This window comes from Cervus canadensis, chromosome 7, assembly GCF_019320065.1.
Source record: "Cervus canadensis isolate Bull #8, Minnesota chromosome 7, ASM1932006v1, whole genome shotgun sequence".
In the NCBI taxonomy this organism is placed as follows: Eukaryota; Metazoa; Chordata; class Mammalia; order Artiodactyla; family Cervidae; genus Cervus; species Cervus canadensis.
Window position 1 is genome coordinate 66,898,970 of NC_057392.1, and position 15,371 is coordinate 66,914,340.

At 34.5% G+C, this 15,371-nt stretch overlaps 1 protein-coding gene across 8 annotated transcripts in view; it reads right to left on the reverse strand.

The window, feature by feature from the left end:
* NAALADL2 (N-acetylated alpha-linked acidic dipeptidase like 2) overlaps positions 1–15,371 on the reverse strand; it is a 1,484,447-nt gene that overhangs the window by 429,213 nt on the left and 1,039,863 nt on the right. For all 8 annotated transcript variants that reach the window (XM_043473697.1, XM_043473696.1, XM_043473703.1 and 5 more), the window contains 2 exons: positions 5,774–5,866; positions 2,035–2,240 (listed from right to left, as the gene is read on the reverse strand). In XM_043473697.1, the coding sequence (XP_043329632.1) occupies positions 2,035–2,240; positions 5,774–5,866 (299 nt within the window). The remainder of the gene's footprint in view (positions 1–2,034; positions 2,241–5,773; positions 5,867–15,371) is intronic.

Genomic DNA, 15,371 nt, shown 5'->3' on the forward strand with positions numbered 1-15,371 from the left:
TATAAGAAACATTTTTTTCCTATGGACCCTTACAATATAACAGTTGTATTTTTAGTATCTGTTGTTTGAGAAAGTATAAAATGACCAAAAGGTACAACAGAGTCTATAAATAAAATATTTTATTAACTACAAAAAATATTTATGTAATGTGAAAATATAATTGATCACACACATAAAAGGTCACAATACTGAATTAATTTATGGTTACCATGCATGATGCTCAAATAAATTCAAGCACTATTTGCAATATACTTCCCCATGGAGAGGGGTTAATGATATTTAGAAATTTAAGTTAGGAACTACTATTGTTGCACAAGCCTACTTTGAGAACACAACTTAGAAATATGTGTGCCAAGTTAGAATTAAAATGAATTGACTGAAAATTATTATGGAAAAGGCTGCATAAAATACTGGAAAAATTTTTTTGAAAGAATCTTAAAGATATTTTCTTAAAATGTGCCTTATTGCTACAGGAAAACTAAAACATAGCTTTCTTTGTGATAAAAATTTTCTGAAATACTAAAATCAGCCCATATCACATATGTACTCCCCAAATTGTTTTTTAAATTGTTTATATCCTTAAAGTAAAGAATTTAGAATAGAAGTTTGAGAGATTGCTTTACTAATACATTTTCCATCTTACTAAAAAGTTGTCAGCTTTAAAAGATTCTGTCAGCAATGGAATTTATTTGAATTAGTCTTCTTGAGTAATGGGAAAAAAAAATCATACCACTAATTTCAATACAGAAAGGCATTTTGATTTCCAATGTAGGAATCTTGATAAACTTTACAACTGTAAAATTTTTCTCATTTTGAAACCTCTTTCCCTCAAATTAAAAAAGATGTTTGCTAGCTTCATTTGTATACCTTTTTGATTATTTTTTGATAGCCAATAGACATTTTGTGTATTTTTGAGCGATTAAATGAAAAATGAAACAAGAATTTCTCACTATATATTTGGGATTTTTTTCCTCTAAAGCTGAAGTAGTAAGCAAACTAGAATATCAAATGTTTTTATTTTTCCTAGTTAAACTTACGTAGGTTTTTTTAAATCCTTATTTCTGTTAAAATTCTTTTTATAAAATCATAAAAGTAAATAGAAAATCTAAAAGTTTTATGATCTGTTTATTGCTGTAAATGTGGAATAAATCCAAAGTTGTTATATTCCATCAAAAACTGTATTTGTGAGACACAGACATATCAGATGCATTTAAAAATTTATTCCAGTTGTATTCTAACTGTAATCCATTGCACACAAGATTTCATTTGAACAAAGGCTGGGTGGTCCTTTAGTTGCTAAGTTGTGTCTGACTTGCAACCCTATGGACTATATAGCCTGCCAGGCCTCTCTGTCCATGGGATTCTCCAGACGAGAATACTGGAGTGGGTTGCCATTTCCTTCTCCAAAACAAAGGCTACCTAAGGTAGTTAGGCAAGTAGGCAGGTAAGTAGATAGGTAGAGATGCAAGTAGGAAAGAAGGAGCAGGGAGATAGGGATGTAAGAATAGGAGGAAGGATTGATGGGAGGGAGAAAACAAGGCAGAAAAAAGGAAACTGCTGTTTGGAGTCCAATCTATCTATTGTTTAGGTAAGATACAATGCCAGGTTACTACACATTTAGCACATAAGATTGTTTCCTAACTTCAGAAAATTGCTAGAAGGTTTATAAAAAAAAAGGTAGTGGTATGTATCACTTGATCACTCCTTGTCCAGTGCCTGTCAATCTAATGATTGACATAATAACCAGGTAAACCCCAATGCAGGTATATAAGAGTCCATAGGTCTGGTAGCAACAAGAAAAAGATAGCTGCAGACCACACACAATTCACTGTGGTCTAAATCTAACTCCTTAGCATTCTAAGAGGTGATCTCAGCAAGTGAGCATATAGCACACTCTGGTTGAGATGCACATTCCTGTTAATGGCTTCATCAGTTTGACTTTGTCTACTCTAGTCCAGAGAGCAAGAGAGCGAGAGAAAGAGAGCATGACAGTGCAATTATGAGAGCAAGACACAATAATTAATGTACATTTACCTCTCCCCATTCATAGGAGCCAATATTTCCAAAAGCTGTTCCTCCCCATGAGCAGAAAACGATAGTACGGTCTGGTCTCCACCCTCTCTTAACTCGTAACATCAAGGCCCGGATAAAAGTTGTGATGATGGCCGTGCTGCTGGCCCATTCTTGTCTATTATAACTGTGAGCCGTGTGATGATGGCTGCCAACTATGACATAACGGTCTGGAAATGGAAGGAAGAGCCACTGAAACATAAACCTTAACAATAAGTTTAATGACATTTACATAATCCTATTGCACAACCAAGCAACAATTATGCAAAATTATTCTAATAATTAGGACTACTTTAACATTTTTCACCCACTGTCTTGATTCACACATCTGTGTATATCAAAGCAGAGGCAGCTGCTGAACTCAATTATGAATCCAAAGCTTAGATCCATATTACTGTCCTCTGCAACATGCATATTAATTAATGAAGTACACAAATATGCCACAATGAAAACCTTATCTAACATTTTTCCAGAATCATAGTGGGAAGTGCCCTATAAACAATGTGTATATGCTCAGTAAATATAAATGAACTATTCTTACATTTGACGGAACAATTATTCAGTCACTGTAAATGTTAAAAATGTGGTACTTATGTAGGAATTTTGCAATAAATGAAGTATTTAGGGAATCAGCTTTCATTCCAACTTGTAGTTTTAACCCCTCTCCTTTCCTTGATGGAAAAAAAAAAAAAATCATCAAAAGTCATCCAACTATTCTCTTTTCACATATTTTATTTCATAGAATCATACAAAATTGATTAGGTACATTACTAGAAAGGTCTCCATGACACATGGATGGGTTCTGAACAGCATACTGACTATTGTCAGTAATAAGGTAGACTACAAATGCATCTCCAGAGTTTCCGCTGATTTTGTTGTCGGTGGATGTTGTTGGCACACATCTAAATTTACTTGAGCAAGTAGCCCTATAATTTGTGCAAAAACGTTTTTCTTCATTAAGTGTCATTTTCTGAGCAGATGTTCCATAGCATGATGGTTAAGTGTGCAGAGTTTAAGGACTTCCTGCTTGGGATGGAATCCAGGGTATTTGACTTACTAGTTGTATGACCTTGCCAAGCTTGTTCAAGTGCTCATGACTTAACTTCTTCAACCATAAAATGGGTATAAAATAGAGCCTACATCATTTCTTTTTAATTTTATTTATTTTTAGAAGTTTTATTAGAATATGGTTGCTTTACAATGTTGTGTTAGTTTCTATAATACAATAAAGTGAATCAATTATATGTATACCTATATCCCCTTTCTTAGATTTCCATCCCATTTAGGTTATCACAGAGCACAGAATAAAGATCCTGTGCTATACAGTAGATTCTTATTATCTATTAGATATAGATATAGATATATCCTCTTGGTATCCATATTTATTCTCTATAATTGTGTCTCTATTTCCATTCAGTTGTTTGGAGTTTTAAATAAGTAAAGCACTTTCAATAGCGCCTGACACAAAGTAAGTACTACACATGTGTGGAATGAGTAAATCACCTCTTGGCTTCATGGCATCAAAAAGCTACTTTACAGGAAACATTACTGAGTGAAGCAATTTTAGTTTTCCTCACTGACATTGGAACCAACAATGAATTTAATCCATCAACGTGTGTTAAAATTTAATTAATGGTATATGTAGTATGACTGCTCAGACAGTAAAGAATCTGCCTGTAATGCAGGAGACCTGGGTTCAGTCCCTGGGTCAGGAAGATGCCTTGGAGAAGGGAATGGCAACTCACTCCAGTATTCTTGACTGGAGAACCCTATGGACAGAGCAGGCTGGTGGGCTACAGTACATAAGGTCTCAAAGAGTTGGACATTGCTGAACGACTGACACACACATATGGTTTGCCTGCAATGTTGAATTGATTCACTCATCTCTCAGATATGTATAAAAATTCTGTTTGGAATTGTCTGTGTTCTAGATAAGTGGTGAGTGTTAGTTGCTCAGTTACATCTGACCATTTACAACCCCATTGACTGCATCCCGCCTGGCTCCTCTGTCCATGGAATCATCCAGGCCAGAATACTGGAGTGGGTTGCCATTATCTTTTCCAGGGGACCTTCCCAACCCAGGAAGAGAACCCAGGTCTCCTGTATTGCATGCAGATTCTTTACCATCTGAGCTTCCAGGGAAACCTGCATTCTAGATAAACCATATGTAGAAAACTAAATACTAATTGATGCCATTTATCATTTTCAGAGTCATTAAATAAAGAAAGCATGTGAATGATCAATATTTTTGTCTAAAGTACAAATAAAAGTGAGAAACATATTATACATTAAGGAATACTATTAATTAAACTGAGTTTAAAAACTTTGTGTTTTTTTCTACATTGAGTGTCAATAAGGAAAGCTTTTCTATCCTAAATCTAGTATAATTCAGTACAATATTTTCTTCAAAAATAACTAAGAAATGTAGCAATGATGATAAATATTTCTAATACTTCAATTAGAGATTGTTATGATGGAAATTTACTGAAATGGTTGAAATGCAACAGCAACAATCCCCAAAATCAGTTATATCTTGCATTTAAAGATACTATAATCAGAGGTTGTTCAATATTGCTACTGTAAGGAAATCAAACAGAAGATGCCTGAGAATGTTTAGAGGTGGCTGGCAGGAAACTTGGCAGGGATGTAAAACTTGATCTCAAAATTCCCTGAGTTAGCAATTATGGGGTCAGTTTGACTAACATAACGGAGACAGATAATTCTCCAAAAAGAACTTGAGTAAATAACCCTACCAAATAAATAGAAGTGGTACAAATGTACTAAAAGACTTGCACTCTATATTGTATGTAACAGGCACCACAGAGAGTGATGTCATTCAGTCTCACAATGTATTCAGAAGTGTTGATGTTAATTAGATAATTAATGTATTTGTGAGTTATTTTCACTTCTTTAGCCTATACAGCATCGTCTGAAGGTTCCATAAGAGCCCATAACAAGGTATAAAACTATTTAAAATTTAGCCAGGTGAACTTTTTCATAAGCATTTTCAAAGCCTAAAGCCACACAAACATTAGGCAGAATTGTTGGTGAACCAAGGATTAGGGATGGGACACAGACTAACACTGAAATATTTGAAACCAAAACTTATATTAAAAAAACCAATAAAACTAAAATACTTCATTTTTTTAAAAAAGGTCTTTATAAAAAGAAAATCTTCAATGATGTTATAGTGAATAAAAGAAAAACAATGACTTCTGTAGCTTTCACTCAAAGGTACATGCCAGTTTAACAAATCTAAACTCCGCTTTTTCTGTTGTTTCCCCTCTTACTATCTTTAGTATGATTTATCTTTGAAGAGATTTAGTATGAAATAGAATAAAGACCTGTTTTTTGCTTTTGTATATCACCCATTCCTTAAAGTAGCATGAACCTAATTACCTCTAAAGCAGGACATTTAGCTATGATATTGTTACAGAGCATTTGTGATATGTAAGACAGGATTCCCTGGAGCTCAGACAGTAAAGAATTCGCCTGTCAATGCAGGAGACCCGGGTTCAACCCCTGGGTCAGGAAAAGACCATGGAGAAAGAAATGGTAACCCACTCCAGTATTCTTGCCTAAAGAATTTCATGGACAGAGGAGCCTGACGGGCTACAGTCCATGGAGTCGTAAAGAGTTGGACACGACTGAGCGACTAACACACTATATAAGATGTAGATTATAAATACTTGGGTCTACTTACCTGGAAATGTCAAACCCTTTAAATATCCAACAACATTAGTAACTGTTTCAAACTTTGTGACTGTTTGAATTTTCATGTTGACAATTCTTTCCTCTGCAAAAAAAAAAAAAAAGCAAAAACAAAACTAAAATACACTTATTTTTCTAAATTCTGCTGTTTTAATTTTTCTTGAAGCATCCAAATTTATTTATACAATATCCAAACAATTGAATTTTTCTAGGTAACAAATGCCACACTTTTTGGCAAATATGCATTGGAAAGTTTGTGTAGACAATTTTAGGTGCTTATTATACAATGATGACTAAGATACAATTACTAGCTTCGTAGAACTGTAGGGCCATAAAAGGGCTGTTTTATTTATTTATTTATTTTTAAAATTTATTTTAATTGGAGGCTAATTACTTTACAAAATTGTGGTGGTGTTTGCCATACTTTCACATGAATCAGCCATGAGTGTACATGTGTTCCCCATCCTCACCCTCACACCCACCTCCCTCCCAAAAGGGCAATTTTAAACTTCATATTAAAAACTGCATGGGGTTCAACAGGAAAACACACAGAACAAGATCTCAAGGATATGTGGGCAATGCTATTTAAACAATAATAATAATAATAATCAGATAAAAATATTTCCAAACAATTTTAAATACTTGCCTAGCTTCAAAACAAAATTGCATGTGGAAATAATTTAACCTTTTCTCTTTGATTCATTGCTACATTGCCACTTTGAAAACTGGAAAGCATTACACAAATTAAAAGAATAAAGATTTTTGAAGCTACAAGTATTTTTCAAATATTGGAGTTCTGTACTTATGTTTATATGTCTCTCACCTCTCTTCTAAATCTCTGCCAACTTCTCTGTCTCTTTAAGTTTTTCTATTCATGCTTGATAGTAAAAGATTTGACAACAAAGCAAAGACACCAATCAGAAAGGACTACAGTCACAGTCCTGAAGGGATCTTTGAGGGTCTTTGATGGATCACAAGTGTTAATCCTGTATCTGATGGATCCTGGGAAGTCTGAGGACTGGGGCGGTAGGGAGGAAGAAAGTACTGGTAGAAAGGTAGTTTCCCTAGGAGACATTCTAGGGCGGCCAAGTAAAAGTGTTGGGGTGGGGGTGACAATAAGAAAGCAGCTAATGCCAAGGAGGGGTTTCTCTCACCGCTCAGTAAGGGGTAAAGGATCTGCCTGCCAATGCAGGAAGCGTGGGTTTGATCTTTGGATATGGAAGAGCTTCTGGAAGAGGAAATGGCAACCCACTCCAGTGTTCTTTTTTATATATATTTATATAATTTTATTTATTCATTTATTGGCTATACTGGGTCTTCATTGGTGTCTGGGCTTTTCTCTAGTTGCAGCAAGTGGGGGCTAGGCTCTAGTCGTGGTGCACTTCTCACTGCAGTGGCTTCTGCTCTTGCTAAGCATAGGCCCTAGGGTGCTCAGGCTGCAGGAGTTTCAGATCCTCGGCTCCAAGCCCAGGCTCAATAGTTCTGGCACACGGGCTAAGTTGCTCCGCAACATGTGGGATCTTCCCCGACCAGGTATTGAACCTGTGTCTCCTGCATTGGCTGTCAGATTCTTTACCACTGAGCCACCAGGGAAGCCCTCCACTCCAGTATTCTTGTCTGGAAAATCTTGTGGACAGTGGAGCCAGAGGGCAACAGTGCATGGGGTTGTAAAACAGTCAGACCCAACTAAGTTTAAAAAAAAAATTGCAAGACAGACACACTTTGCTGACAAGCCTTCAAATTGAACTTCTTACTGCCAGATGAAACTATTATGACAAATAAGTTGCTTCTTTCTTTGTAGTATGAAAGTGAGAGTGTTAGTCACTCAGTTGTGTCCGACTCTCTGCGACCCCATGGACAGTAGCCCACCAGACTCCTCTGTCCATAGAATTGTCCAGGCAAGAGTACTGGAGTGGGCTGCCATCCCCTTCTCCAGGGGATCTTCCTGACCCAGGGATTGAACCTGGGTCTTCCACATTGCAGGAAGATTCTTTATCTGAGATTCTCTGAGATTCCTTATCTCAGATTATTTATCTGAGCCACTAGAGAAGCCCAAAATACTGGAGCGGGTTACCATTTCTTCCTCCAGGGGATCTTCCCAATCCAGGGGTCCGACCTGTGTCTCCTGCATTTCTTTACCACTGAGCTACTTTGAATGTGCCAAAGTAACAGCTCAAATAGAAAATCACTACACTAAAAAAATTATAACTAAAACAAGAGTAAAGAGACTTGAAGAGAATACCTGAGTGTCTTATATACGAAAAAAGGAAATCTGCTTAGAACTGAGCATCGTGGCTCTAATTAAGGAGCTACACGTTTTTGTTTACTTTTTAAAATCGGTATACTTTGTTTTTATAGAGCAGTTTCAAAAATACAGACTGGATGCATGAGACAAGTGCTCGGGGCTGGTGCACTGGGATGACCCAGAGGGATGGGATGGGGAGGGAGGTGGGAGGGGAGTTCAGGAAGGGGAACACATGTAAATCCATGGCTGATTCATGTCAATGTACGGCAAAAACCACTACAATATTGTAAAGTAATTAGCCTCCAGCTAATAAAAATAAATGAAAAAAAAAAAATACAGACAAACAGAGCAGAAAATACAGGATTCCCAAATAGCCTTTCTCTCCTGCCTCTATTTGGCATCTTGCATTGCATGCATGCATGCTCAGTTGCATCCAGTTCTTTGTGACCCTATGGACTGTAATCCATCAGGAACATCTTTCATTAGCATAATCAATACCTGTTACCATTAATGAGACAATATTAATAAGTCCATAAATTCCATAAATCACATTGTTTTACTTGTTGTACTGTGCATTCTATGGGTTTTGACATAAGCAGAATGAGAGGTATGCACCATTATAATATCATACAGAATAATTTCATTGCCCTAAAATTTTTCTGTGCTATACCTGTTTATTTTTCACTCTCTCCCTTCCTCTTAAGCTCCTGGCAACCACTGATCTTTTAAATGTCTCTACAGTTTTGCCTTTTCCAAAACATGATAGCGTTGGAATCATATGTTTGTTTTTAATATTTAATTCCCTGTTCTAGTTTTGTTCCAAACAGTTCAGATAAATGAACTTTAGATGAGGGAGTCATGATATTATAGTTGTTGTTTTTAATATTTTTATTTTATTTTTGAGTTAGATACAGCTGAAGAATCATCTCTGGTTTTCTAAGATTCATTATTAACTTTTTTCAAGTTCAGCAGTAAGAAAACCTTACAGTATGTACAAATGTACTGCAAACTGCTTGAAATATTACCTTATGATATACTGACTTACAATTTATAATACCATTGACACACAAACATACTAATTCTTCCCTGTGGCTCAGACCTTAAAGAACCTGCCTGCAATGCAGGAGACCTGGATTTGATTCCTGGGTCTGGAAGATCCCTTGGAGACGTAGCGGGAACCCATCCCAGTATTCCTGCCTGGAGAATTCTATGCACAGAGGAGCCTGGCAGCTACAGTCCATCGGGTTGCAAAGAGGACATGACTCAGTGACTCATACACACACTCACTCACTCATTCACTCACTCACACACTAATTCTCACTGGATCGTTTTTTGTTTTTCCACGAAACATTAGTGAAGCAGTTTCATTAATGTTAATATTGAGTTCTAATTTATACATGGATTTGTTTTTATCCTTGCTAATATAACTCATTTTAACAGGGCCATACTGTTTTAATCAGCAGAAATTTGTCATGACTGAAATACTGGGTCCACTACCACCACTACCATCACCACTACCAGAATCACCATCATCATCTAATTTAACTATTCAATTTGGGGGAAATTTCCAAGCCTATTTTTATGAAAACTTTTACATTAGTTTGTCATGTGCCATGAAAAGACATTTCAGGATTTCATTAGGATTACATTAAATTAGTGAACCCATTTGAGAAAATTATATCTTTTATCTATTATGGTATACTTCTCACTTTATTTCAGTTGATTTTATTTCTTTTAAAAAGTTTTATATTTTTATTTATAAAAGATTTGCATGAGTATTAAATTATTTTAAGTTTTTCCTGCTATAGTAACAAAATATAGTGTTTAAAATTATTTTACAATGTATAAGCATGCTATTTAATTGCATATGTTAGTCTTATAAAATGCCCTCTTTTTAATCTTCTATAGGTTTTAATAGTTAATCTGTTTTCATTTTTGTTAATTTCACTGAGATACATACCAAAAATAGTTTTGTTTTTTCCCTTTAAATCTTTATAACTTATCTACTGTTCTCAACATTTTTTCTAGGACTGCCAGTGCACTGTGGGATGGCGGTAGTAAAAGCAGCATTCTTTGGTCCTTGTCTTGTCTTCTTCACTACAAATGTTTCTATAAGTGTATTTTTTAAGTTATTTGCTACAGCTTTCTGGGAAATTACCTTTAAAAGTAAGATCACTTTTATATCTTCCTTTGCTAAGAGGTTTTAGCATAAACAGATATTGAATCATCTTTTGAGATTAACTGAAAGTCTTTTCACATTACAACATTAAAAAAAAAAAATGCTTATATTCCTGGATTTAGCCCTTCTTGGTCATGATATTTTTTGTGTGTGTTTGGTTACTAATACTTTTAGAATATATGCATATATAAGTGACATTAATAATTTTACTTCTCTATTTTTTCCTGTCTGATTTTGATATGTAGATTATATTCTCACAAATATTTAGGGATCTTTTCATTGATTCTGTAAGAGTTATTCAGCACAAATTAACCATTTTACAAAGGAGAGGTAGTTTTAGTATATAAAAATATTTGGTACTGGTAATTTTTGTGTGTGTTGCAGGGAGAAGTACATTTTCACTCATTGTATATTTTCATTTTATTTCATTTAATATTTTCAAATTATTATTATTAATCAATATAAGCAAATTGATTCTTATGTTTATTTCTTTTAAATGTATTTAATTGTTCATTTTATTCTTGTTCTTCAAAAAATCATTCATTTATCTATGACTTTGCTTCCTCTTCTATTTCTAACATCAATTTACTTAGTCTATTTTTTTTAATCTTTTCATCAAGTTTACTATAGTTAATTTATTAGAATTTCAAGAAAACAGTTTTAGGGTTTATGGATCCTCAATCATTTTTCTTTATTTCTTGCTACAATATTATATTCTATGCTTATTAGTGGGTGTGTTAAGTTTTCCCTAATGTATTCTCTGTGTGTATGTGTGTTTAACTTAAATTCTTAAGTTAAGATGTTTAGCTCATTTCCTTTCAATTGTTACACATGTCTTTAAGGCCACAGATTTTCTTTTTTTTTTTTTTTAATTTGTATAGCATTTTATTATTTGCAAAGTACATTAACACCAACCATCTCATTTTACAGTTTCCTACCTGGAATGTATTTTGAGGAAGTAATTGCCTCACACTTTGGAGAAAGAACTGTGAACGGGACAGGCTTAAGTGACATATCCAAGGTTACAGGGAAAAGGAAGAGCAGAGGTGGGCCACCTGAATCTCTTTACCCAATGGAGTGCTGGCCCAGAGACAGCAAATGGTTTCATGATACCCAATGGGTGAAACTGAAGAATGATACTCCTCTTTACTATTTTTTCTTGGAAGTACATTTCTTTCAGAAACATGTCCAGTGTAACCTGGGTAGCATTATATAGAAATATGTAAGGATTAAATTTACTACTATATAGCATATATTTTTTATTATTTATTTTAAATGAGTATTAAAATTATTTTTGAGTACTTATTACATTAGTACATTAAGTACACTAAGTACACTATTATTTTTAATGAGTACTAATACCCACCCACTGGGTAAAACCTCCACAATAAAAAGGAACCACAGACCTCCAGAATACAGAAAGCCCACTCCAGACACAGCAATCTAAACAAGATGAAAAGGCAAAGAAATACCCAACAGGTAAAGGAACATGAAAAATGCCCACCAAGTCAAACAAAAGAGGAGGAGATATGGAATCTACCTGAAAAAGAATTTAGAATAATGATAATAAAAATGATCCAAAAAAAACAAAAAAAAGATTCAAAATTTTGAAAACAAAATGGAGTTACAGATAAATAGCCTGGAGACAAAGATTGAAAAGATGCAAATAATGTTTAATAAAGACCTAGAAGAAATAAAAAGGAGTCAATTAAAAATGAATAATGCAATGAATGAGATCAAAAACACTCTGGAGGGAACAAAGAGTAGAATAACGGAGGCAGAAGATAGGATAAGTGAGGTAGAAGATAAAATGGTGGAAATAAATGAAGCAGAGAGGAAAAAAGAAAAAAGGATCAAAAGAAATGAGGACAACCTCAGGGACCTCTGGGACAATGTGAAACGCCCCAACATAGATTTTCTATGTAGCTGAAGTACATTAATTTTGATATATGGTGTTATTATCTCACAAATTCTAACATTTTTAAACTTCTATGATAATTATTTCTATAATAAATGTATTAGTCCAAAGAATTTTCAAAATATTCAAATACATGGTATGGGTTACTGCTTTAATACTGATGTTTAGCTTAATTTACTTAATGAAATGAAAGCAAGGTCTATATGCTGATAATTTGATTTTATGTGAGATTTATTTTGTGACACTGGCAGGCTATTATAAATGATAAATAGAGACTAAACATTTTTATAAATGTTCCATATAAAGAATGTGCATTCCCTATTACATAGTTACAGCATTTCATTCATAGGTCCAGTAAATCAAGCTTGAAAATTGTGTAGCTCTAATTTCACTGTTCTACATAGTTTCTCTGTCAATTATTGAGACATTTTATAGTTTCCCATACGATGTTAATTTATCAATTTATCTTGACATTCTTATATTTTTTGACTAGTTACATGTATGCAAGCTTGGAATTGCTACTATTCCCTGATTTCTATATAGATTATTTAGAATGGGCTTCCCTGGTAACTCAGCTGGTAAAGAATCTGCATGCAATGCAGGAGACCCTGGTTCTATTCCTGGGTTGGGAAGATCTGCCGGTGAAGCAATAGGCTACCCACTCCAGTATTCTTGGGCTTCCCTGGTGGCTTAGCTGGTAAAGAATCAGCCTGCAATGTGGGAGACCTGTATTCGATCCCTGAATTGGGAAGATCCCCTGGAGAAGGTATCACTGTGTTTGTATGTATAGGGCTTCCCTAGTAGCTCAGCTGGTAAAGAATCCGCCAATTCCTGGGTTGAGAGGATCCCCTGGAGAAGGAAACAGCTACCCACTCCAGTATTCTGGCCTGGAGAATTCCATGGATTCTATAGTCCATGGGGTCTCAAATAACAATTATTCTTTACATCATTTCTATCCCAATTATACCCTAAAGCTTCCCCCCACATTAATACAATTATTCCATATTTCTTTTGCTCAGTATTTCTCCACTACATATTTTCCCAGCATTGCCTTTGTTTTTACCAGGCATCCCAGGGGGCATCTCTGGCTTGGATACAATTTTTATGTTAATATTTTGGCTTTGTGTTTCTATATTACAATATTAGTAAAAATTCTAAGCCAGGATTTTTTATTTCTAAAGTCATTTAAATTTTTATTTTTATTTTTTATCCAGAGCTCAAGCAGAAGAAAGCTTTTCTTCATCAGTAGGAGGATTCCTTTCCAGTTTTCCCACGTCAATGCCATGGTCCTGGTTTTACACAGATGTTAGTTACAACTCTTTGCTCCCTATAGCTCCATAACCATGTCCTTGTTCCCATGTGAGTTCTATGTTCCCACTCTAATTTACCTAATTCACTGGGACCCATAACCTTTCCCAACACCTGGAAATTATACGGTCAATTTTTCTGTTTATTTCCCTGATTTTTCATTCTGTCTTTGTGTTTCCTTCTGGACATTTTACTTTTTTTTTTTTTTTTGATAGATGCTTTCAAAAACATTTCTTCTTATATTTCATACAGAGTTCCTAGACACTTGCATGGACAGATTTCAAATTATTTTACCTGCCCTCTTCTACATCCTGAAGTGTAACTTATTTAAAAGAAACATAGAGGTCTGAGAAAGTAAAGACAATTTCTTTTACAAGGATGCTAAGATTACATTGGTTCTTTCCAGCTGAGAGAAGGACTTCCTTATGAGTCACAGGCCCAAGATCAGGTCCAAATAATGGCATGCAACATACCAAAACACTGCCTTTCATTTACTTAGGTACAACCCAACATATGATGTCGATCCTAATAATGTTGTTTCATAATAGACCATACCCATGTCTAAAAGCAAATGTTCACATAGCCTGTTTTCCTTCACTAAAATCAGTACTATGATCACACTCTCCATTTTAATGATAAATATCAGTAAAATCTTAGATAAACTTTCATATTCATAGCACATCTATTGCTGTTGGCATTGCTAATTTAAATACCCATTGGTAAAGCAATACTACTCTTCATAGCAATAACACTGGCAATCTTGTGCTTTGGAATTTATCCTACAAGGATAATTGAACTCTTTGCAGTATAATTTTAATAGCAATTACAGACAACAACATAGATTTCCTAAACAGGGAAATTACTTAGAAAATTGCAATAAAATGTGAGACTGTTAAAATGTAAAATACTATGTAGAAACATAGATACACTATAAATGAAAAGAACACAATACAAAGAGATATACATGATGACTTAACTTAGCATTTATGGGCATGTTTAGAAAGAGAGATTAATAAATGAAGCATAACCTGGGTTAGGAAGAGACATCTCTCCAAAGAAGACAGATGGCCAAGAGGCACAGGAAAAAATTTTCAACATCACTAATTACTTAAAAATGCAAATTGAAACTACAATGAAATATCACTTCACACCAGTCAGAAAAGCCATCATCAAAAAATCTGTGAGCAATAAATGCTAGAGAAGGTATGGAGAGAAGGGAAACTTCCTACACTTGGTACAACCAATGGAGAAGTTGGTATGGAAGATCCTTTAAAAAACTAAAAATAGACCACCACATGATCTTGCAATCCCTTTCCTGGGCATGAATCTGGAGAAATACATGGTTCAAAAGGATACTATGCACCCCAATGTTTGTTATAGAGCTATTTACAACATCCAAGTCATGGAAGCAACCTAGATGTCCATTAACAGATGAATGGATAAAGATGATGTGGTATATTTTTACAATGGATTATTCAGCAGTTAAAAAGAATGTAATAATGCCATTTGTAGCTAGATAGACCCGAAGATTATCATACTAAGTGAAGTAAGTCAGACAGAGATAGACATATATGCTATTTCTTATATGTGGAATCTAAAAAATAATAATAATAATAATAATAGAGTGAACTTATTTACAAAGCAGAAATAGAAAATGAGCTTATGGTTACCAGGGGGGATTGTGGAGGAAGAGATAGATTGGATGTTTGGGATTTACATGTACACACTCCTATATTTAAAATAAAATGCTTTCCATGAAAAAAAAATTAGGAAACATGGAAAAGGCAAGATCATATAAAGATAAGTAAACAAAACATAGACAAAAAAAGACTGAAGACCCCATAGGTGATTTAGATACATGAGTTACATGAGAGGGTTCAACTATAAAAAGTAACTGGGCTATGTACTTATAATTTGTGTTGTTTTCTGAATGTAAGATT